The 25654-nt window shown below is 39.9% G+C and overlaps 3 protein-coding genes across 7 annotated transcripts; 2 read left to right on the top strand and 1 right to left on the bottom strand.

The window, feature by feature from the left end:
• Positions 1 to 10: 10 nt before the first annotated feature.
• On the bottom strand, positions 11 to 9899 carry hpn (hepsin). 2 transcript variants are annotated; one of them, XM_053882053.1, is made up of 13 exons: positions 9521 to 9899; positions 9085 to 9238; positions 4914 to 5021; positions 4752 to 4793; positions 4375 to 4504; positions 4024 to 4143; positions 3819 to 3859; positions 3488 to 3653; positions 3177 to 3367; positions 1974 to 2069; positions 1594 to 1736; positions 1352 to 1516; positions 11 to 1262 (listed from the first exon to the last, which is right to left on the bottom strand). In XM_053882053.1, exons 2-13 carry the CDS (start codon positions 9131 to 9133, stop codon positions 1218 to 1220), a joined length of 1296 nt encoding a protein of 431 aa, XP_053738028.1. In that variant the 5' UTR covers positions 9134 to 9238; positions 9521 to 9899; the 3' UTR covers positions 11 to 1217. The 2 variants fall into 2 exon arrangements, with proteins under 2 accessions (XP_053738028.1, XP_053738029.1); XM_053882054.1 differs by having other exon boundaries at positions 9097 to 9238.
• On the top strand, positions 7443 to 14902 carry LOC128768842 (B-cell receptor CD22). 2 transcript variants are annotated; one of them, XM_053882055.1, is made up of 9 exons: positions 7443 to 7819; positions 10446 to 10591; positions 10790 to 10911; positions 11968 to 12041; positions 12119 to 12324; positions 12958 to 13212; positions 13428 to 13730; positions 13813 to 13900; positions 13975 to 14902. In XM_053882055.1, the coding sequence occupies exons 2-9, from the start codon at positions 10549 to 10551 to the stop codon at positions 14030 to 14032; spliced, it is 1149 nt and encodes a 382-aa protein (XP_053738030.1). In that variant the 5' UTR covers positions 7443 to 7819; positions 10446 to 10548; the 3' UTR covers positions 14033 to 14902. The 2 variants fall into 2 exon arrangements, with proteins under 2 accessions (XP_053738030.1, XP_053738031.1); XM_053882056.1 differs by lacking the exon at positions 7443 to 7819 and having other exon boundaries at positions 10512 to 10595.
• Positions 14903 to 22050: 7148 nt separating this feature from the next.
• fxyd11 (FXYD domain containing ion transport regulator 11) lies at positions 22051 to 25202 on the top strand. Of its 3 annotated transcripts, none has more exons than XR_008416287.1 (7): positions 22051 to 22119; positions 22916 to 22962; positions 23031 to 23063; positions 23177 to 23191; positions 23470 to 23544; positions 24397 to 24421; positions 24516 to 25198. XR_008416287.1 is itself a non-coding variant. In XM_053882071.1 (7 exons), coding segments are annotated over exons 1-7 (228 nt in total). In that variant the 5' UTR covers positions 22104 to 22155; the 3' UTR covers positions 24547 to 25202. The 3 variants fall into 3 exon arrangements, 1 of the variants encoding a protein (XP_053738046.1); XM_053882071.1 differs by having other exon boundaries at positions 22104 to 22157; positions 24516 to 25202; XR_008416288.1 differs by having other exon boundaries at positions 22110 to 22139; positions 24516 to 25202.
• Positions 25203 to 25654: the final 452 nt, after the last annotated feature.

Raw genomic sequence — 25654 nt, 5'->3', positions numbered from 1 at the left:
AAAAAAGCTTTTTTTTCAGGTTTTATTTTTGAAATAAAAGCAGCATTTATGTCAGATAAGTACAAATACATCAAGTGGTGTGGAAACATTCACTTCATAAAAACAGCAAGTGTTCAGGCATAAATCTTTGTGATATTGACGGTCGTTCTAAGAATGTTTGACTAAACCAGGTGCACAATAACAACACGTTTCAAACTTTGTGCATAAGCATGTTAACATTAACGTCCATTCGCTGGAGCGGTTTGAAAAAGTTGGCAAAATGATTATTGCACTCTTCACAATATATTCTGCAAAATAATGCAACACAATGTAACAAAACGAAAAAGCGTTTAAAAAAAAAGTGGCAATTATTTACAAAAGTAATCACAAAATACTGTTGAATATGAGACTGAATTTATAATGTGAGAGGTGAATTAATATTGAAGTGTTCATCAAAGTTTCTGGATCAAAGATGTCGGTTTATTTACTCAATCAACAATTTGACAACAAAGTTCTATTTTTGTGTGTGGATATCAACCTTAGACAGTTCGGCTTGACATAGTGTTGTTTGTTGGTTTATTTATGAGCAAACATGATCAAAGTAGGAGCTCCATATGTTGACATTATAGCCCCCAGCAAGAAAAACAATTGCAGTGTAACGGAAGATCTTTGGCATAAACAGAAAACCCCTCACATTCAAGTTCATTTTCACCTCTGCCATGGATCTATCTGGCTGTCTGCAGAAAAATAACTCAAAAAGTGACATTTTCAGAACATGTTGACAAAGGGACAACGAAGATTTGAGTCAGAATTTAATAGTGTTTTTAAATCAACATCTGAATTCAGAAACCTTTTTGTCAAGTGAGCAGCAGGACAAGTTTTCTTTCTTTCTCTTGCCTACTATGTGTGTCGTGCAAGCGAGCATAAAATTTGCTTAACTTAAAAGCATAAAACTTGCAAGATAATTGTGGAAGAGTAATCTTTGGTTTTGAAAAAAGGCAACGTGAGAGGAAACTTTTCAAGTTTCACTTCAACAATCGTCTCAGAGGGCTTCTTGAAATCCTTCTTTTACATACATAACAATATATCTAGAAATAAATGATGGTGGTGAGCCCAAGTAGAATAACATCAGAGTAAAAAGGAAGAAAATCTCACCAGAAAAGAATCACATTCTTCTCTATCTTGACGTGTCAAGCCTCCTGTTGACGTTAGTCCATATTAAAAATGAAGCTGGGATCTCATGTCCGGGACAATTTGTGAACCCCAGGCGAGTTTTGATAATTCTGCAGAAGAGAGATTATTTATTTATTTTACCCTTAAAATGACCTTTGAAAGTGTTTCAGATCCTTGACATAAATCCATGTGACCTCACCCTCATGGCTGCAGATATCCAGGGGAGAAACCGGGACACTCTAGTGTACACGCCAGGCTTCTTTGCCATAGCACATCCTGTGCCCCAGCTCACGACCCCTAACAGACGATAGCGACTGGTCTTGGACAAGCAGTCCTCGGCCACAAACGGTCCACCGCTGTCCCCCTGAAACACAGTTGCATTTGCAGATGACTGAAATATAACTGTAGAGGGTTGATCTACCAAATGGGGTGGGTCCGGACCTGGCAGGCATCAGTGCCTCCCTTCTCATAGCCGGCACAGAACATGGTGGTGGTGATCTGGTTGTCGTAGTAGTCGGGAGCATTACAGACGGTGTCACTGATGATCGGCACGTTTGCTTCTTGGAGGACGTCAGCCAGATGACCTGGAGGTGAACAGGCCAGTAGGTGTTGTTACTGCCTTTTAACATGAAGTTTCATGAATCAATACCCTCATTTTCAAGGGCCACTAGATGGCACTGTATAATCTTTGCCTTAACCAACTGGTTCAATTAAACCTGGCGTCAATTTAAAACCAAGAGCGCCACCTACTGAGCTCTGAAAATTAGGGCACTTTCTTGAAAGCTCAGCGACCCATGTAAACAGAATCTAACAAAGCTTACCATAATATCCCACGTTTCCCCAGCCAGTGACCGTCCCCATCTGACCGTCGATCAGCCGCTGGCCGATAGCTGGCAGGCACACGGGCTGGATGTACTCTGTCCAGAAGCACACACCATTTGTAACGCTGAGTTTGTAACCAATGTTTTACACAAGATGTCAATAACTCACATCCATTCTTTCCCTTTTCTCTTCTGCCCTGGTTCTTTTTGATTCTTTCTGTCATCCTTTGTCTTTTCATTAGACTTCCATCTATATGTTGAAACATTTTTATCTTTTACTTTGTCACAAGCTGGGTCTTGCAGGGACCACGATAAACATTGACAGTCAAGTGACCTTATTCCAAGGTCCCACTTCAGACTGCCACTGCATACTACAGCGCTTTTCAATTGGGGTGCCGTGGCACACTAGTGTGCCATGAGAGACGGTCAGGTGTGTCGCGGGAAAATGATCCAATTTCACCTTTTGTCCAGAGATAGAGGTGGGCGATATGATGACATTAAACAGAACATGTTGACAAGCAACCAAGGTGAGGAGATCACATGGATTCACTGACATTCTTTCTATACATTATACTGCCGAGCTACAGTGTGTTGATGCGCTGATCTGTCCCTCAGTCAAAGCACCGCTGCTGTGGTGCGTGGCACTCCTCCTCCCACACACTCACATGTGCAACTTCCTGCTGTTTTTTTACCTGATGCGTCTCTAATTTGAACACACACTATCATGACAGAACCTTTGAAGGAGTGATCCATGTTGGACCCACGACGCCAAAGACTGTCACCGCAGAGTTAACAGAGCTAACAGCTAATGTAACGTCTCACTTCAAAACTTAATTGATGCTCATGGACTGTCAAAGTTAACGTTGTGCTTTAAAAGTCGGTGAAAAACTAAATGCACAACAAAATAAATGTGCTCCAAAATGTGAAGAGAGAAAGAATAATTGTTTTTATGAAGCAAGTTCAAGCAAAGAATAATAAGGATTTGTCTGGAAACTCAAAACTACAATAAAATCACGCAAAAAAGAAGTGATAAAATCAAAACAGCTGTTTAAAGTAAGTTAAAAAATAAATAAATCATCCTCTCCTCTTGGAAACATGAAACCTTCTGAGCTCTAATGACAATGATGATTCAGTCCCTGTCTCTTCTGTGCCTCTTCATCTTCTTGGTCTATCATCAGGTTAAGCATGGTGTCGCCATCCTACCAGTGAAGATGAGTGGTTGCGTGAGCGCCAGCACAGCGATGTCTCTGCTGTTGTCGTCAATATTGGCGTCCACAAATGGCAGGTAGCTGCTGTGGTAAACGATGGTCTTCACCTCAGCCACGTTGGCGTTGACTGGTTTGTTGTGGATGGATCCCAGCAGCACCCGCCAGCGACTGACAAAGCGGTACCGCCTGACGTGAGGAAATAAAGTGTGTCTGCTTTGTGCGCACACCTTTGTTACACTTATATTATATTTTTCACAACAAAATAAGTGTCTCGGTTGATTTCATGCAGCTGCAGCTTTGACTCACTCAGGGAAGCAGTGAGCAGCAGAGACGATCCAGCGGTTGGAGATGATGGATCCTCCACACTGGTGAACTCCGTCATACTGTAAACTGACCTGCCAAGGCCAACTGCCCTGCCGAGCATCAACACCGCCGACAATACGGTCAGCAGCAAAGCTTCGTCTGCCACAGTCTGCCAGGACAGAGGTTTAAATTAAGAATTTCACCAGGTTTCTGGAGCAAACAAGACTCATGATTAAAAAACAAGTAAATGAACTATTATTTTAACTTTATATTGAACGTTGGTTCATCTGTGCAGCCGATCTGAAGAGAAGAAAACAACCATGTGACTGCTCACCTTGACACAGGAGCTTGAGAACTTCTCTGCTCTCACAGTCGCTGAAACAAAGACACTCAGTTTTTAACTGAATTTCAATGACCAGTCAGTGTTATCAGTGGCAAGCAGTCAAAAGAGCAAACAAAACAAGCAGGTAGAGCTGTGGGGAGGCGGAGCTTCGAAAAGGTTAGACAGCTGTAAGATCAGACTGACAGGTGTTAGTTACCATGGATACAAAGTGTCTTTCATTTTCTTGTTGTAGCTGAGCTCCTCGGTTTTGACACAGAAGAACTCGCCACTGTCTCCACCGGCTTCAGGCACTGAGGCGACGGAGTAGTTCACTACACTGCAACACAAGGAGTACTTTTATTTACTTCACTGAGTTAACAGTGAATTGTTGTTTAGAGTTTATACCCAAGCCAAAGTAGCTGGAATAGCTTCAGACAATGAAATGCAAAATAAATAACAACACAGCCAAAATATTAAGAAAAGTATTTCAGTCCAAACCTTTACATTTAACTATACAGTACCATGGAATCAAGTGACTTATAAAATAAAAAACAAGTACGTTTGTCACCTGACAAATCCGACTTCTTCACAGCTGATACTGGCGAGCAGCTCGTTGGCTGAGGAGGAACACACCTGGCGCCACCTCTTCTGGGTGGCGTCAAAGACTCTGAGGTGCTGGTCAGCAGAATTGACCTGGACTACATGGAAAAAATATCATCATTATACAGGGTGTCCATAAAGTCTCTTCACCATTTAAAGAATGGGCTACAAAGGCGATTGGAGAGGACACTTAATAACATTTGATCTACTGTACTCAGTAGTTATCAAGGTGTAAATGTGAGGGATGGACTTCTATATCTTTTTGTGATCAAATATAATAGTGATTTGTTTTTGTTGGATGGATGTCGCAACTAATATTAAAGTATCTTAACTCTCTCAACTTACCATCATAGTGTCCAGTGTCTTGTTCTGTTGTACAGTATGTAACTGAAGAAGAATATTGCATACATTACACAGGTTAAATGAATTAAAGCAACAGTCTTTATGGTCATTGTTGATGAATAAATGGAGCGATTGTGGGTGCTAGTAAATGAAAGGTGTTCTGACCTACGGCCCAGACTGCTGCTCCGATGGCTCCCAAAGTCATCAGAATCACAGTCACCACAATCAACCGACACGGGGTCAGCACACAGGTAAGCGAGATCCCCTTGCTCCCTGGACACAAAACCACACAGTAGATTTGTACGATAATGTGTGATAAACAAAACAACCTAGAGAGTAGAGAGAGAGTGCTTCAGTTGGTGTGCACATAATTGTCCCAATGTAGAGTGGTATAACAGATTGTTCCCTGCCATGACTGCAGTACAAACCATGCGAGGATCAATAGTCTAAAGTCCTTTGTGTCTCCACCAGGCACGGACAACCCTGCCGTGGTACAGTGCCATGACTGCAGCACATGCAGCTATTGTATTCCTCGCTATCTGTTCAAATGAAGGCATGTTAGTCTTTCTGTTTGAGACATGGATATATCGATATCAATCATACTGTATCTATGTCATGGCCTGTATTTACAACCAACCCGACGGCAACTACTGAAAAAGTCTAAACATATCAAGCTACTTTTGAGGGAAATAATTTGCATCACATCACCTGTTATTAATGGGATTCATTTTCACACTGACTTCTATGTCAATTGCTGAGGAAGAAAAATGCGTGCCTCTCATCACTCCCCACTCAAGCGGCCTGCCAAGTAATGTGAACTGCTCCTCTCACTCTTTGGCTCATAGGGACAAATTCATTATATACAATAAATAGAAGTTCATTTTGGAGGAAATTTTATTCCCTTTATTACACACCAGGAAACTGCTGAAGATACATGTGTTTGAACTTTCACTGTAGCAATCCTTCATTTCCTTCCTTCTTCCGTTTTCCTCCTACTTTCTCACCGTCTGTTCGGCAATGGTGTGTTCACAACTATCTCATCAAAGAACTACAATTCTAAATCAGCGAATTGCCTTTTTGTTGTAGCCAAAACAACAATTTTATTTTCATTTTTCATTTTTCAATCAATCAATCACATCCCGAGTTCACCCATTGCCATCCCGTCCGCTGAATGATATTGTAATCCAACCAATAACAATGAGGTACAGCTAACATAACACAGGGTTTCCTACTCCCAAATGTCTCTGAGCCAACATTAGCTTCCTCATCGCACAACAAGCACTGCATTGTGATCATAACTCCTCATGTCTGCCTCGTCTGTGTGTCCATGATCGGAATTCCTCTCAACTGACTTGTTATTTCTGGGAAAAGGACTTGTAGAACACACAGCAGAATATTTCTCTGTCTGACACTCAAGAACTCAAAAATACCTGTACCGAATGTAGTCTGCACTAAAAGTTTAATTTAAATTTTTGACAACAATAAGCATCAGTTAATTGGTCTTTCAGCTTTCAGTGCACAGTAGTAATGTTATAAAACACTTTTGGTTGCAGTCAGTGGTCAACCTCTTCCTGTGGTCATGTGACCTGGAAGACTGCAGCAGTGTGAAAGAAAACCTTCATATATATTGCTATCTTGCATGTTGTTGGCTACAGTCAACACAGCAAACATACACTCTCACAAACCATTGTTTAACACAGATAGTGAGGTTTTTTTTTTTAAGTCAAAGAATCAGTAATATTTTGCACCAGCTGACATTGAATCTAACACCTCAATAAAGGGCTCATTTTAAAGAAAACGGTTTCTTCAATTCCGTTCCACTGAAGCTCAAAATGAGACCAGAATGCTGATGCTGCTCCAAAAAAAGAACAGAAACTTTAATTGGGAAGACAACTGTGCACACACATCACAAACACGCATGTGTCAAGAGCATGACTCACAGGACTCCTCTACACTGAGCGTCAACGTTTTCTGTCATACGTCTGTTAAATACCACAGGACACAAACCTTTGAATATATAAGTATATAGTGACTTATACTGATATATGCTCCGCTTGAGCTGTACAAAAAGTATTTTCAATTCCCATGCATTACAGTTTACCTCTAATGAAAGTACTGTACATGCCCACCAAACTAAACACCTGGATGCATGTGATGAATGTTATATATGTAGCTTTAATTTTGGAAGTCAGAATTGTACATGAATTATACTTTAATATACTTTGTAATCTACAAATATGGTCATTGCAGAAACCACGCAGCCATGGTTTGAATCAGTGAACATTTCAAACTTGACTGTTCAAAAATAATGGAAGGATCTACTCTAGTGTGTAAGGAGAACTTTACATTGACATCTGTTCACTGATCTGAACTCTCTTTAGTGCTGTACACATGAAAAAACCTCTGCCATAATATCTCCACAGGTTCATCCAAACAAGTGGATTTGAAGACCAACATAGAACTGCTGGAAACCATTCCTTGCTTCTGTTGGGGTAATGAGAGGTTCATCTAGCTCGATGGTTTCAACCCACCAGGTCTATATTGAACAAAGAAACAAGCGACGGCATCATAAAACAGAGTGGACTCCTCTCTTCCTCTCACACACACAGGGAGCAGAGGAAATGAATCACACTGGTAGCAGTTGTCATGGTGTTTAAATTCAAACAAACAGCACCTAAGTCATGGTGCTTCCCTTCTTGTCCCTGCATGTATTGTCCTACATAAGCCAGGCCCGGGAAAAACAGCAAAGAAACTTCCTATAAATAGATGAGGCCCCACCCAATCTTACACGCACATGATAAACCACATCATATGTGCCACTCCTGCCAGACTGCCAGCACGTCTGTAATTACACACACACACACACACACACACACCAAAGACCACCACACACTGATTCATCTCATTTGGGCGGACTCACGTTTTCAGCCTGAAGGAACTTTACACAAACGTCTCAGTACTTGACCGAGACACAGAAGCACAAGACCTTTAAGATCCACATTCCTGGTCGTGAATGTGAGGAGTACACTGCATCGAATTTGGAGCTGAAGAGAAACTCTTTTCTAATTGAGGTAAGCATTTATTCTGCGGCACTCTTCTCTTTTCGCCTAAAAAGTTAAGCCTTAACATAGTCACTATTTCAACATACCGTTGAGAGTTGCATGACTCAGAGCATGTTAGACAGGTGTGAAGCAGTTACAGCACAGCAGTGGATACACTTATCGATATACAGTGTCAACCGATTATGTTCCGGTTGCAGCATCACCGCATCCTTCCACAAAAAATACAAAACGGTCCTATGTCTGTCACAGTGGAAGCACTTCAAAATAAAACAAACTTTACAAAATGATTGCATTTTACTGTACTTATTAACCAATCAATGTCGCAATGACCTCAACCAGTCTTTGAGTCCAGAATCCATGATGCCAACACAGAACAAAAACAGTCAGTTTTTCAGTTCAATGTGGCCATCAGCCATGGGTTCTCTGCCCAAAACAAAAGTCAAAAGATGTCACTTATCAATCAGTGCAGAGCTCTACTGAACCATATTTTTTTATCTAGTATATGCATAACACAATAATTGCTTATATATTTATATTCATACACAGTCAGTGTACTGTAGTTTCCTCCTACACAATCAGTAATAATAAATAGATTGAATAAATAAATCACAAGTTTATCTGTAACAAGTGGACATCATGTATGTTTAAGTTGGTGAGGAAGCATCATGTTCTACAGCTGAAAACCCCACAATCCTCACCTTAAAGCACCAGTTTCCAGGTTAATGTGACAAATAAAGATAAGCTTGAAAATAAGAAGGAGATATTGTTGATATAAAAAGGTTGATTAAGATACAATTCTGTGTTGTGATATATCACATTCAACTACGTTCATTTTGAACATTTACATTGTTCTGTTCCTAGATTTTTTTTCTCCACTTCATTCATTTGCTGTATTTAACCATAGGCATGTTTCTTTATGAAATATCTGTATTACAATGTAATGAATGACTACACATCAGGAGTAACTAAATGAACTTATCATACCGGCTACTGCGATGTGGTGCATTCTTCAGCCACACCTTTTTCTCTGTGGTTTGACAGACGGGGAAAAACATCATACTCCTCATCAGTTACCAAATTTGTAGGAATTGTGATGACGTTAATATGTTAGATGAGTTAAGTGTTCAGACAGAAATCTATAAACTTCACTAGTTAATAGTTAACCGTTCAGTGGTCTCAACTCTGGTCACACATGCACTGCCAAGCACAGCATTTGACTCAGTGGTGTATGAGGGTGTGTGTTGAGAAAGCATTTATTGGAGAATGATACGTACACGTGCACTCACCCATCTTCCCCTCCTTCACCACTTTCTCAGCATACATCTGTGCAGAGTGAGGGAAGACTGGGGCTCACAATGAAAGGCTTAGAAGCGTCCTTCCGTCACGGGACGGATCCTTGAAGGTGGCGGCCCAAACTCCAACAGTAATCTGCCAGATTGCACAGCAACTTTTAATAAGGTTTAAGATGAAAAGTCATGTTGTCACAATGAGGATGTAACACTGGGAAGCTCAAGAAATGGAATAACAACATATTAATATTTAATCTTGTCCAAGCTGATGATCAATATAACTTGTACATGCCCAAAACTTAATTTAACAGATGACCCTGTCGGCTACGCTTGTTAGTTGAAAGACTAGACTAGACTAGATATATTTTAACCAACGACTACAATGAAAAAAGAGGTTAAAAACAAAGTTGTTGAGACTCACCTGAATCCACTTGTAGCAGGTGTAAGCACCCCTCCCTATTAGCAGTTAAAGCTGTGAATTACTGTCAATTTAAATCTGTAATACCGAAGAATAGAGTCGTTTTTCGTGAATTTTAATGGGCAATTTGGTTAAATCGCAGCTTTTCCATCAGGTCCTCTGTCACAGGTTACTGACCTCGGTGCTGGGACGCAAGATGGCGGCGTTATCAGCGACAAACCTCTCTTAAACCAAACGAGCGGCGCCCACCTTTTATATAATAGTCCACAAACATTTTAAAAATAGTAAAAGGAAGGACTTTTCGCGAGTTACTCCAACGTCCTGTCCGTCCGCGTGAGACTTCTGCGGTCTACTGCGCGGACGAGTGGTTAGGGGGTCTTTGACGTCACACGACGTTTACGATTGGTCCGAGTGGACAGGAGGGAGAACAAGGCGACCACGCGCACCTGAGCAGGTGAACACACGGTGCCACTGTGGCGATCCGGTATATTAGGATGGCATAGTCATAACCAAGCGAGTCACAGCAGGCGAACGTTATTGCAGTCTGACTAACGTTAAAGGAACATGTTGGTACGCAAGTTCATCCTAAAAAAATGTATATATATATATATATATATATATATATATATGTGTGTGTGTGTGTGTGTGTGATTATTAAGTGAAGAAGTACAGTGTTCATTGTGAATACACAATGTTGATTAACAACTGTCTTTTGCCATGTAAATGCAATGCATTTCTTGTATTTTTCTGACAAATTGTTAATAGATAATATTATACATAATAATGCAAAAAACAAAAAAACAATTGTCTTTTGCCCAGACCTACTTTTAGGCCTGAATCCATTCCAACGGTTTCCCAAAACAGAAGTATTGACTCCTATCTTAAACAGACAGAAAACAAACTTTCATCAGCGGTTCCTTCTTGACAGACTTAAACAGGAAGTTGGACCCAGCTGAAACAAAAGAAGCCCAAAAGTGAGTGTGACGGGTGAAAAGGAGACGGCGCCGAAACAACAGAACACATTTGGAGGGATGGAGCAAAGCCTCTGGCTGCTGCTCACTCTCTCTCTGAGAGGTAGGTACGATGGAGAAGGAGATTTATACTGATTGTGCAACATTCGCTGGCTTCACCGGCTGTTGGAACTGCTTTATTGTCACTGTTGTGGTGCATCTGATATCGTTGTGTAGACAACATCGAGTCGTCAATAATGTGAAGAAAAATAGAAAGGCCAAATCTATTGAAATAACCGTATCTTCTGTGAAAACATTTCAGGTACTCTTGCGGGTGATTGGTTGGTTCATCTCCCCTCCAAACCCGTATGTGCCATCACTGGTTCTTCTGTGGTTCTGCCTTGTTCCTATGACTACCCCCGCAGCTCCAATGAGCCCGGCCAGGTGAGTCCCCCTCACATGTCTCACTCAATAAAGAAGCCATTGTTGGAGCCCATCTGCATTCAGCTGCATTCCCGCACAAGAGCTCGAACTCTCTTGTAAAACCTGCCAACTCAACAGTTATATGTGGGTCAGTAGCAGCCGGACATGCGGCTCCAACCAGGTTACACACATGGATAATGTTAATTCTGCCAATAAAGTCACTAAACGTTCCGGACATGTTTTTGTTAGAATGAAGCCAACTCACCACACATTACACTTCTGTGATTCTCAGTTTCTTGTTGACAGTTGTTTGCTCAGCAACTAAACATATAAGTCATAAAAAGAAATAAGACAGCAGTAAGAAACAGGAAGTACATTTGTTAAGAGAAGTGAAAAATGACCGTAATTAGTGGTTTCTCACTCTGCACTTGCAGGAAGTGGACAAAAACTGCAAAGCCACTCACATGAAACTTCCTTAGTTGATGGACTTGCTTGACACACTTAAGTTATAATCTTACCTCTTGTTAGGCTGAAGGAAAAAGATCAATTTAACCCAGTCACAGTCGCAATGCTCAAGTAAAATCTGACCACAACCAGGAGTGCGGCCAATTTTAAGATAAGATAAGATAAAATAAGGTAGCCTTTATTATCCCATGTTTGTGTGTATTAAGTAGCACGCAGGGCTGAAGCACTGACTTACATAAGGTGTGTTTAACTAGGTTTAAGTGAGAGCCAGTGTGCTCCATGGTTAGTAGCATGGTGCAGTTTGGACAGACATGTTAACACAAAACACAATTAGCACAAAAACCTAAATAAGGACCTTGTATAGCCATATTGTTTTCGGGTCAAGTACTGCAACAACAAAAGTGCTTCATATAACAGAGATTCACCCATGGAGGTGTCCGACAAAAAGACACAATTTCTACTCAGAAAATAGCAGTTTTCTCTCCAAAGTAAATGTCAATTTCATACTAACTAACTGGGGTATTATGTGCTTTGAGCTCCTTATTCTGTCAGCGCTTTCAACAAGTCGGTATAAACTTCTTGTAAGTGGTGAACACCATGTTCTTTCACAAGGATGAAGAAATTACGCAGACTGCCGTTTCGTCAGTGATGTGGTGTCTGGAGCACAGCCGCTGCATTACAGAGAGGTATTGTGACACTACCTGCTCTTAGAACAATCTCAATCCTAAAGTTGGAGCTGACTGAGTGTTCCTGTCCACCTCAGCTATGTGTTTCACAGCGATGGAATATTTCCACATCCATCCTACCACAACAGGGTGCAGTACCTGGGAGATCCTGGATCGGAGAACTGCTCGCTCAGGATTTCAGACCTGAGGCAGTCGGACACTGGAACATATGTGTTTTACATCATCACAAATCACACGACTCAGAAGATGCCAGAGCAGAGAGGAGTCCAGCTCCTTGTGGCAGGTAGATATATTCATAAAATTATATGGTACAGAAGATACAAAAGGTTTTTCTCTGTCTTTGGCTGGCTCCAGACCTGATTTTGGATTTATAGTAGCCCGGAGTCTCAATCCACTTTGTGACTTTTTCTTACCCAATACTATTGCTCCACACAATAAATTGAATCAGACAGCAGATGGCAGTAGCGTCACAGAGTTGCCATAGCACACACTCTAAGGAGACGCAAAGAAGATGAGCTGCAGGGAATGTATGAGAAAACGTTGGTAAATTCACATTTTGACTCCTCGTTATATTACAGTGTTTCGGATGTATGTTGTGTTTCATTAGGTCAAATTGTCCGGTTTCGTACAGCATCACTGAACTCAGCGTTTCATTAAATAATTTTGGTGTTATTCTGTTAACAAACAGACCACAGAACCTAATGATAATAACAACAAATGTCCTTACACTCCACAACTAGCTGACAGATGTCAATGAAAGATTTTTTTTTTGGTCATATTATCCATGTCTTTATTTTTTAATCTCTTCTCCTCCCCTTCATTAGCTCATATGACAATTACTTCCTTCTTTTGACTTTATTTAATCCTCATTTCCTCTTCCAGGGGCGCCAACATCAACTTCTACTTTTCTCTGCAGACTCCCCGATTGGAGTTGCAGCTGCCGCAAGTCCCTCGAGTGACATCACTGAAGGTCACACGTTGCGACTGTCCTGCTGTAGTCCAACCGCTTCACCTGAGACCCTCTTCAAATGGTACAAGGACACTGCTACTTCCAGTGGTCAGACGTGGGACATCAGTCAAGTTTCCGAGGCAGATTCAGGCCGTTACTATTGTCAAATGCAGACTGGAGAAAGCTTGAGGAACTCGGCTCCACTGGATATCAATGTTCAATGTAAGTATGTGATCTATTGTATGTGATCTGCCCCTCCTCCCCACGACTTAAAAAAAATATATAAATGAAAAACAGAATGTCTGCAAGGAGAAAATTGTTATTTGAAGGACACATTAATATACTTTAATTTCTTTAGCATAATGCATTTTGAGTTTTTCAATGATCCCAGTCAGTTAATAATGAGGAAAATTACTTACTGCCTCTTAAATGAGCAGATCCTCCTCGGAAGACCATCATCACCATCACCTCCTCTGAACGGCCAGCTGAGGGACATCCTGTCACGCTGACCTGCAGCAGTGATGCTAACCCGCCTGTCCGCTGGTTCACTTGGTACCAGGATGCAGCCTGTCTCCCCCCTGCCACCTCTTCTAATTATGCAGCCACCACTTCTGCTGCGACAGTGCAGAAGTCCCTCAGTAGCACGAACATCACCACAGACAGAAAGGGTCACCACTGCTGTGTGGCCCGTAACAAACATGGATCACAGTTGTACATCATCACCCTGGAGGGTTCTGACGGTGAGCAAATTCAAATACCCATCAATATGCCTCACATACATTATGATTATGTTGATGTTTATGATTGTTCTGCTGCCCTCAGAGTCGACCGACGGCTGGATGATTCTCACCGGGGTGATCATTGCCATCCTTCTCACCATCGTAGCTGTGTTTGTCTTTTACATGTTGAGGTTTGTATTTGGAATATTAACACTAAATATGATCAGAATGTAATTTTAATACTTATTATTTTGCGGCATTTTAGGAGGAAAAAGTCATCCAGCCACCAATCGTACGTCCTCACTGAGACAACTGTGTCTTGAAGTGGAGAAAGTGAATTCTTTGTTTCCCCCCAAACGCCCTGTAATATAGAAAATTGATTATTTATTGCCACTGTGTGTGTTCCCCTGGGACTCAAGTGCCACAATGACATATTTAAAAAATATTAGTTAACTGTGACATGAAGAGATCCACTTGTGCAGCTGGTCATTTTTGGATGAACTGATAAGGTACTAAAACTGTACGGCCCCACCCAGCACAGGAATATTCTTGGTTCATTTTTGGGTTCTGTCAGTCACGTTATTGTTGGAACGCAATGACCCCTATGTCAGCTTCATCTTTCATTTTCTCCAGTGCTGACTGAAGTGAAAAAAGTAACACAACTTCAGCTACTATTGAACAGGAATGGGTTCTGGAGAGCAGCTTTGTCATTCGTTTTCAATGTTGCTGTAATGTATGAATATTCTTGACGTCTGTTTGACTGAAACTCGCCTTTTATTTTGTGTTCATGAACATGTACAGTATGGTCTTAACATCTGAAACTCAGACCAGTTTGGTGTAAAACCGTGTATGATAAAAAAAACAAACATGTTTTTCACCTCATTATGTTTATGATGCATGTTGTGGAAAGAACAGCGCTTTGACATGTCCTGTTTGCATTCATTCCTTCCCTGCTTTCTAGAATGAACTATCTTCAAAATATCTCTAATGTGGTCCTCGGAATTGATCAGAAATTAAACCAAAACCTTTCAATGTAATGCAGGAAGAGTTTCTTTTTCAGCTAACTTTAAGGATGTAAATGGAATCCTCATGGTTGTAACTCTCTTTAAAAGTGTTGCTGCTCCCGGAGGAGGATGATAACGCTGAGAGAAACAATTAGAGAGTCACGTCTGTGAGGCTTGAAATAAGCCAGAGACCAGAGAAGGAGGACGAGGTGGAGGTCAATGACTTTGGAGGCAGAACACTTCCTCTTGATGTGATGGAGCCTTTTATTTCACGACTGTCATCAACAGCAGGACCGTAGTAATAAACCTTCAATGGCTCATTTTATTTTTGTTGTTGACTAATATTATCATTACACAGTTTTGAATACTTACAGTTGTTTTTGGCAAGTGTGTTAAGAGAATATATATGTTATTTATATGAGATAATTAAATGGGGAGGCTGACTTGTGGAATGTGACAACTTCGGAATGAAGGAATTCGTAAATTCGTAATTGGAGAGTCGTTTGTGACGTCATCCAACTGACGTCACAACATACAGGACTTGATAACGTAGTACCAGAAGCGACCGCAAGATGTCACCAGACGTCTCTCCTGTGGAGTGAGATGCGGCATGAGATGGTTTTATTAAGGATACGTTTTCGGGGGGCAATTTCCTTTCCATGGAGAGGAAGCCTGTTCAACCTACATGGAGACATCCTGAGCAGGTGATGGTCCAACTATTCACAATGACTTCCTCACCTGAGAATACAAAGTGATCCCTGTGTCCACACGTTTGCTCAGGCAGGACTCAAACCCAGGTCTTTCTTGCTGTGTGGCTGCCTCGTTAATCAATCGATTTCTAATTTATTTATTCATTTGCATGCGTTTTTACCCGTTTTATACATAGCAATTTTATGACCAAAGTCATGAAGATAAACCGCGTATAAGTAAGTGAACACGCGCAGCACTTCTTCACGTGTGTTTGTCAAAGGTTCTGTGACGCTACTGCCATCTGCTGTCCGTTTGAACTCACTGCATATAATAGCGATACATACAAGGATGTACAAGTAGGATAATAAAATTGGTTTAATAAATGACTATGTTGTGGAAACGTGCCTTTGAGGAGGTATATCATGAGCGTTTTTGTAGTTGGCCTATGATGAGAAAAATATGATGATTAATTATTTGAAACAACATTTTGAACGTAGAACCTTATAAATAGTTAAATACATTTTATGTCTTATGAATGGTCTAATAATGCGCCTCAGTTCAGACTGATAGGTAATGTGTGCTCTTGCATACTAGCTGATCTATTTAGTTTGAAGCCTGTGCTGGTATATAGGGGCCAATGTCCCAATACCAGCTCAATTTAAATCCACAAAAAAATGTGCATGTCTTTAGCTCCTGGTGATAGAAACATAATCTCTTTCATTTCCTTCAAAGTTGGCTTCCAACTTGAAAGCAGCTAGATCACATCTGAACACTGTGCTGGATTGTGGTTCAGGTCTGTCCTGCTCTACTTGTTCCTGTGGCATTCACAAGAATCCTGCCTCTAAAAAAAGACGTTCAAAACAAAGGGGAGGATGAAATGCAGATGAATAAAGTGTGCCACCATCAACCACCAGTTGTCTCTGCTTTGGATTAGTTATTCATATAATATCTCTGGCAACAATTTCTTTAAGGTTTTTCCAAGGAACTATTCCACCAACCTGAAGGGGAATTCCTCTCCACAAGGTTAGTGTTTTGTTTGTTGAGATTTTCATTAAAATAAGTCTAAACTATTCAAGGTGTAATGTATCCTATTTTTTGAGAATCAAGGTATGACATATAAACCAAAGAAAACTTTTGGAGTTATATGTTAAAAATAAAATTACACTTTTTGACTAGAATATTCATACAAAATATATAAAAATTCACTGTGTGTGATAACATTTCATGTGTGAACATTATAATCACAATAGAATACTTCAATAGTATATTCTTTTTACACACAATTTCTAAATGCATTTCTAAATGTGAATAGTTTAAAAAGTGAAACAAGGGCAGCACAAGTACGTCTGATCAGGAACTTCCTGGTCACTCACATAGTTTGTCGTTGCAGTCGAGGTGAAAGCTGAATTTAATTTTTCCATTTGACAGATCTTTCTGAATAATAAAGGCAGGAACAAGAGCAAAACAATGAAGAAGATTGGGAGCCTGTTGCTTCTTTCATTTTTCATCGCTGCTTCCTCAGGTAATGAGTCGATCTGATTTTCAGCAGCGAACTCCTCTCTCCATCACTGTCTTGTGTTGATCTGTTGATGTTCTGTTGTTTTTTGCTGCTATACTTCGATGAAACCAGCAATAGTACCAAATGCATTTTTTGCTTTCATACTTTGCCCTTCCTTCATTCAAATGACTTTTCAGTTCCATCTGTCTGTAGTAGACAATGTTTTTGAGTCATCACAAATGTCAAACATGAAGATCCATGTTGCAGCTCAGAACACTCCCAGGTTCCTCACACATCCGATAGACGTGTCAGTGGCTGTGGGTGACCCTGCGGTGTTCAGCTGTGGCGTCCCAAAGGATTCAGTGAAATTTTCTTTCAACGTGTATGGAAGTCGCAGTAACCACACTCTCACCTGCCCCGACGGCCGTGTGGAGGACATTCCTCAGGTGAGCTGTCGGTTCTGCGTCAAGACTGAAGATTTATTATTTTTCAATAAGCCTCAAACCCTCACACATAAACCAATGCGGCCTAATTTTTAATCTAAACATATTATATTGATATATATCATGTAAGATAGTGTGTGGTTTCATGTCCAAAGTCTTTCCATAATATGTTAGTTGTCGGCTCATGTTCCATCTTTTTTTTTTTTTAAATACAGAGTTCTTGTAATTCAAAACTTACGATTTGGAAATAATATGTTTTTTTAGGCTGTTATTTCTTCACCTTGTTTTTCTTTTTCGATAAAGACGTGTGCTTTATGAAAACATTTAAAAAGGTTTTTTTTATTTGCTTTATTTATAAATGAACATTTAATTTTATTTTACTTCTTTACTTAACATGAACATGAACACATGAACTACCCGCTTCGCGTTGTCATTTCTGTGATAGGACCAGTCTTGTCAGTGACTCAAAATTATTAACTATTAATTATTAATTTATACAATATTTTGAAGCACAAAATCATCCTTTCTCCTCTCCACCGACGTTCTCAGGCTCTTTTCGGACATTGTGTGGTGAAGAAGGGACAGTTGATGGCGGTGTGGACCATCAAGGGAACCTCATATTCTGACAACAGCACTAAATTTGTGTGTCACCTGCCAAATGTTCCTGAAAGCCCGACTGCTATCCTGCATGTACATGGTGAGCCTGGTCACATTTGGTCACCCTTCGATCTGTTTAAAGACAATCTATTTTGTGGCCAAGTAGGCGTCAGTAAGCGACATGTGGATGATGCTTTTGTGGATTTCATCATACCAGAAAAGAAACAGTTGAACAGATGAAAAAATTCTGACCAGTTTTTCCACATCTTTAGCTCTCTGGAACAAGATTAGACAGTGTATAAGTGCACTTAGGTGATCTATAATCTTTCAAACAACCACTTAGATGTGCTTCTAAATGTCAGCTTCACTGATACAGATTAAGCAATCCTGGTGATTCCCACGCTTCAATTCCTCAGGCAGTCTTACTTCACACAGTTGCTTTGACCTTCTGTTAGAAATAAATAATTGTATTTCCAGTCTTCACATGACTGCAATGATGCCTCTTAGATAACGGGAAGAGCTTCTACATCCTCATCGGCTGCTGCATCGGGGCCTTTTTTGGTGTGCTGCTGGTGTTCGGATTGTCTTACACAATGCTGCAGAGGTCTGAAACGCTCCAGCGGTGCTTCAGTAAGTAGCCATTAGAACCCATTCACAAGGAGCCTTTATCTCACACTGACCAATCACATGCCATTTCTCTACTCAGGCGGAAAAGAAGACGACACCGTCTCAATCATCGAGAAAGACAGCGTCCAAAAGAATGTGAAAAAAGAAGAGTTTTAAACTTCAAACATTGAGTCCATTTGGAGCCATTTCTATAGTGGCTCTGAACTAGGGGCTATTTTATATTTAAGGATTTACTGCTTACTCTGGATTTATTTTAGTCCCTTTACTTGTTATAATCAGTTAGTAATTTTACATTAAAATGACTTGTCTGTATGACGCCATCGTTGTGAGCAGATGTTGACAGATCAGTGTTCTTGTGGTGTAACACAAAATAAAGTTTAAAAAAAATAAAAACTTGCTTTTTTTGATCCTGTGGAGGAAGTGTTCAGTGGTTAATCCCTGGATCACTGTAACACAAACCTCTGTGTCAGTCAGATGAGAAGTATTATTTTCCACAGATGTCAGATGTGAATATGTTTTATGCAATCAAAGGTCAGCTGCCAAGACAGAGAGAACAGGGTGTATCAGACAGCATAGTCCACATGCCAGCCTGATGCCTAGTCACGTCATCTTCAGCCAGTAAAAACGAATGATTATTTCATTTGATTCAGCTCAATTGAGTTTTAAAACGTACAGTTTTGTTGCTGCCTCTTTGACAAGTTGTTCCTTTGAGAGTGACAAACGTCAACACAGCTAAACTATTTGTTTCATTTGGTTTGAATCAGACCTGAACCGAGTGATGATGCCTTGGTCCGCAAGTGGTCGAAGAGAAACAGTGAATTAGTTACTCAGAAATACTGTGTCTTGGACAAATATTAGAACCATGATCTCATTACTTTTGAGCCTAAGAAATCAACTTTATTTCATACTTTAGTTTGACCATCTTTTCAGTTCAACAATTCGGGTCTTTTTACTATTGATTTTATTTAACTTACTTACCTGAAGTTCGTGTTTGAAACGTAGATTAACGTAAGTATCGAATGTCAGTCACTTGCTGTGACTCAAAACGGAAAACATGATTCTTAGTTTGTATTTTACTGCCCACCAGTGGTTAGAATGGCACATTACTCCAAATCCTCCAGTACAACAGATCTGTATGTTGTTTGAACTGTCTATTTGTAACATAATAAATTTTATTTCTATACCAAAAGTGTGCTATTGCACATGCTGGAGGGGAGGAGGTAGCAAAAGCATTTATGTTGCGCTTCAATTTAGATGATAGGACTTATGCTTCTACTAATAATACTTAGATACCAATAGAGATTGATAGGACGAGTGATCCCTCCATCATAAAAACATTGAGCTTTAAACAGACATTCACATGTCAGCAATAGCAACAGCCTTTTTTTAAAGACCCCACTGACATGTGACAATATGCTGGCACAACAGAAAGTTACCTATCTACTATTGAGATTCACTATTCAGTTAAACATTGCTACCTCCTCCATTAAAGATCTTACAGTTTGTTCTGAGTTCCTGTCAATGTTTCTTGCTGATAAAAAAAAAAAAATGAACAAGATAATCCTCTTCTACACCAGGCGTGGCGTAGTAAATTACCAAAGGGATAACATTATATACTGTGAATGTTGAGAATGGCCATCAAGCCAACAACCAGAGCAAATAAAATGACGGGTTAATAGCATAGGAAGACCTATTTAGAAAACAATGACAAATTATACATTAAAAGATCAGACTCTGTAAGAGTGCAACTATACAATGAAAAATAAATATATATATACATGTATTCTTAATAGATATATACTATTTATGTGCTGAATATGTATAAAAAAAAAAAAAGAAACAAGGGCAAAATATGAAAAACTAGCCCATTTAATTTAAGGGACAGAAAATATTCATAAAGATTTCAGTTTCCATGACATGATCATGGTTTTCTTAATGCATAAATAATAAAATTGATACATAAATAAATTATATTCCTTGGTTTAATCGTAATAAACCCTGAAATACTTTTGTAATGAACAATAAAATTAAACTATTTGAACACTAACTTCAAGCTGTCAGACATATTTGTTGACAGTTTTATAGTCTAACAAGACATCACTAGGACCGGAAAGACACAGGCGATAGGCCGCAACTGGACCCCTGGTCGCATGTTGCCCAGTCCTGTTCCACATGACTCCCACAGGAGAAACCTTGTCAGCAAAGGCTTTGTTTATGGTTAAGCATTCTGAGTATGTGTGGGCCGAGGGATATGTGTGTGTGTGTGTGTGTGTGTGTGCCTTCAATCACATCTATCCTAGTGAGGTCCAACTTCGGAGAAAACACCTTCTTGTTGGGTCCCTTTTCTTGGACCCCAGAAGGGTAAGCCTCAATTTTAGGATGACGGCTTCAAAACAACTCGGTCATTATCAATACGTTCTAGTTTGGTTCAGAGTCCTGGTTAAGGTTAGCCATTTGTTTTGGGTGGTTCGGTTTAGTGTGGGAGGCTGGGGAAAGCAATATGGCACCGAGTGGTCCCCACAACAATGTGTGTGCGTGTGTGATACAGTGCCAGAGTGAGCTCACAGATATGCTTTGTTGAAAGTGTGTTTTCAAGATGACCTTTACTCACAATGCTGACACCTTCACCAGAGGACACAGAGGTCTGAATTAAACATATGTGTGTTTCTACCTAGAGCACCCCTTGAACATATTGAATGGGGCTGTTAAGTTAAGATTATGTCTTCGTAGTTAGCATTTTTAAAAAGGTGACTGAAGTAACTTGAAAATGAGCCCATCAAAACGTCGACGGAGGCCCTGTAACATTACAATTTGGTATTTAAATTCAGCAGAAGTTGTTCTGTGCTCAATGAGACAGTGCCAGATATATTATCACACACACCCACACCCTGGCAGACACACACACACACACACACACACACACACACACACACACACACACACACACACACACACACACACACACACACACACACCCTCGCACACGCACACGCAAACACACACCGTATCTCTCCTGGCTCAGTGTGATCATGAGTTGGGGTGTCGACCCACTCATCCAAATATATTGACACTCACCTTCAACACTGTGATAATACATGTCCTGTTGGTGTTACATAGAATGGAATTACCTGGTAATATAAAGGTGATGTATCATACCTGAAAATTAATAGATCCAGGTTAGGTCCAGATGTTCACCTGATCAAATAATCAAACAGAAGTGGTGATTCATGTTGGTAGATCAGCAGATTCTACAACCCAAGTGTTGGTCAAATACATGAACATTCTGCTGAGACAATGATCATTTGTGTGACTCATGCACGTGTGACATTAGTAGTTGTCATCCAGAGAACTCCTCGGACACACAGACTGTGTTTATGGAATAACACTGACACTCGTTCCTGTGTGTTCGTACATAAACTCACCTTTATTTATGTCTAAATAAAGAGGAGGAGTCGCCGCTGCTTCTTCAGGTGAAATTGAAAGGACGCACTTTTAGTTAGGCAGTGTCCGGAATCGTCCACACTCTTCTGGTTGCGCCGTTACCTGTTACGGTAAGAGCTTCCTGTTGAAGGTCAGACACAAGGTCAATGTAAGATTTTGAACTGGCTTGTTTTATTGATTATGAGTTTACCTTTTGAATGAAAGATGGTGATCTGATGTGTTAAATGCAGAGGCCTCTATGCACTGTTTAGAAAAGCATATATGTCTATTGTAATCAATGTATAAGACAAGAAGAATAAAAAATAAAGGACAAGCCAGACGTGATTCTCCTGCAAAAGGCCACATGGTTTAGATACAAAATTGAATTTGGGTTTTATCAGATTATGGAAATAAACAACAGACTCAAATGTGGAGGAGGAAACAGAAACTATGCAAGTGCAAATCTTTAATATACTGTATCTTAAGAGGGTTGTGTCCTTTCTGAAAGTCTGAATAATTTTGAATATAGAATTTTGGTTTTAAAAATGCAAATGTCAGCAGTTCAAGGTCCTGGCTACTTTTTAAAAAGGAGTTTCTATTCTCTGTTGTAGATGTTATTATATGCACCTAAATCAAAATTACGTGGAGCTTCTAAAGCCTTTGACATTGTGGTGGGAAACCTGTTGCCAGCAAAGAGCAAGATGGGCTGTCGTCTGCTAAGTTTCCACCCGTGGCTAAAAAAATGATCTGCTGTTTACTGTCCAAACACGGCGGGTGAATCCCTGCTGGTTGCACAGTGACCTCTCACGGTGCAAGGACAACCATCCTAGGATGACTGCTGAAGAATGTGGAAAAAAGAAAACAGATTGAACTCTTTCTCAACTCACATGTTGTTGTTTTCTCCCCCACCTTTCTTGTGTGTGCCAGGGTCAAGTGGAAGATGGAGCACTTTACCCTTGTGGCTGTTCTGGCAGGTAAAGGAAATTAAATTAATCCTAAAAATAGTGACTTACGTTAATCATGGCGTCCTTTTTTTGTACAGTTTTCTTCACTTTTATCGCAGGAGCCGAAGCAAGTAAGAGCATGCAACTAGAGCTATTTCACTTTTTACATTTGACAAAATATTTTTTGTCTGTGGTTTAATTTGAGTATTTAACAATCATTTTCTTATTGTTACTCTTGTTACAGATCCATTCGTTTATAGTAAGTACACTACTTCCTTGAATTCCTTTGATGTCCATTTAAAAAAAAATGTTTATAAATGCGTTTGATCAGGAAGCCAAAGTTAGCAGTGTCCTAACAGCTCATGGATCAATGGGGAATAATGAAAACATGACGCTGCTTAAACTGAAGCTAATGGTTGAAGACAAAAGAGTGCTTGTCTGTGTGACTGAGATAGGATTCACTTGTATGTTTATACAACTGTAATAACTATGTTTTCATTGAAGTGAGTCAACATGCATGCCATTTCTTTTGAACAGACTATGAGCGGCTAAGAATCATAGGACTGATCTGCTCAGGCATCCTGGTAGCTGGAGGATTATCCGTTTTACTCTGTGAGTTAATCACCTGCACCAGAACAGCTCATTTCAATATCCAGCTCATAAACACTCCAGAAAACCGCATTTAAATGAGGAAAAATGGTTTTATAGTGATGAAAAATCATTTGGAATGAACTATGTTCTACATTTTTTGCTGTTAAGAAGATTATTTTTCTAATTGAAAAATAACTGATATGAAAATTGTTTGCCATTAAAAGAAATAGGAGATGTACATATGTTCGGGCAGAACAACGACTGACTGTCTTCTCATTAGGCAGTAAATTAGTGTCTAAACAGAATGAGACATCAGTCTCCCTTTTATTTCACGGAAACTAGCCTGGCATAATGCATCTCTGTGGTTAGTTCCAGCATACATAAATTGTCCCCGGTCTGCACAGACTCCTCCTCGCAACATAAGGGAATCTTTTCTCCTCATAGAACAATCCATCTGTATTGAATGCAAGGGTGTTTTTGGAAGATTACAGATCACATTTAAGATCTCCACTTGCTGGAAACCAGCCTGTAAAATGTCAGAACGGTACAGCGTTCTGTCGACATGCATCGGCACTAATCCACTTTTCTGTCTCACCACAAATTAGTTTTAGACTTAAAGTTCTTCCAGTACATACTAATTCGATTGGCGGGCTGGACATGTGCCCTCTTGTATGACTATTGCGTCATTGTATTTTATCATAGACTTAGTAGACTTTGTAATATGGAAAAATGTAGTCAGTATATCCAGAGTATAGTCACATATAGGGTTGTTTCTCCATGAATGCAAACAGATCTATTGACTGTGAAGCCAGTCTAGCTAATGCTTGAGTGGTCAATGAAACTCACATGTGTTTCTCTTCTCTCTTCTCTCAGATAATCGGTGTACCAAGAAGAACGTGTAAGTTTTTATCACTCACCCCAGTATCACCTTCTATTGTCTGTGCCCCACTGTCTTGCTAACTGCTGCCCCGCCCTCCCCTCTCAACTTCTAGCAAAGAAGTAGACGACAACAGTGACATCTGATATCGTACGTGATAAACTGGTTTTGCAGGAAAAGACGTTCAACAGGCGGAGCAACATGAGATTCAAGGTCTAGTAAAAATAAACAGTGGATTTGGCAACTGAGAATGCTGCAGCAGGTTGTGGAGCATCTGAAATAATCTGAAGATTTGCAGTGTTTGAGAGGGCCCTGATAAAAGCCCTTTAATCCTCCATTGTCTTTTGGATTGACAAAACACAACCTGAGCAAATTTGTATAGAAGAAAGTAAAACAAATCTGTAAACAATGTGTACTGCTGCAATGGTGTGCTCACATGTGATGTTTTGTCAGTACTACATGAATGGCCGTATCCCTACGTATGTCAATCATGAAGCAATTGGGTGAGGAAACAGGTCCAAAATAAATAGAATGATTCAAACACAATCATCCGGTGTTTCCACTGCCACTTTGCTATCATTTATTTCCTCTCACGTTGGATTTGTTTCCACGTTTCTGTGATAGGTTCATGTACATATGTGACTCATACATACTTTCTCAACACAACAAAGAAACATCAACAAAACAAAAGACAGAAGACTCTACAGTTTGTGCTCTTTTTTTTATTTTAAATGTACTTTAATTTATGAGAGCTTGTCATGGTAAAAACAGGTTTTTAATCTATGTCTTGTGTGACTGCAGCAGCATGTCATTCTTTAAACTTTGGCAAGGAGCATCCATTACCAATATTAAATCATATAATGCAATTCAATTATATTTGATATGTATATTTATTATTATATTCATTTATATAGTATTGTATTATATACTATAATACTTATTGTAATATTATATGGTACTATACTTATTTATTATATTATACTACTATATTAATTTATTTATATTTTTGGCCAGTTTTTCATCTCTCCACTCACTATTTTTTGTTGAATTATGTTTCTGGTTACACTCAATGGAATAGCTCTATCATGTAGTTATGGTTCTATTAGTCGGCATAACAGCCAAAGATATAACTCCCTCCTACTGCTCTCAGCAGTCAACGCCCGATCCTGGATCAGCCTTTCACATGTTGCCTTGCGTCATCACTCTCTGTCATCCCGGCGTACTTCCTTTGAGAAGCCGACCCTGGGTCAGTTG

This window comes from Synchiropus splendidus, chromosome 12 (assembly GCF_027744825.2).
Source record: "Synchiropus splendidus isolate RoL2022-P1 chromosome 12, RoL_Sspl_1.0, whole genome shotgun sequence".
NCBI lineage: Eukaryota > Metazoa > Chordata > Actinopteri > Syngnathiformes > Callionymidae > Synchiropus > Synchiropus splendidus.
The sequence above is the reverse complement of the archived record's forward strand: the minus strand, read 5'-3'. Positions and strand labels throughout refer to the sequence as shown.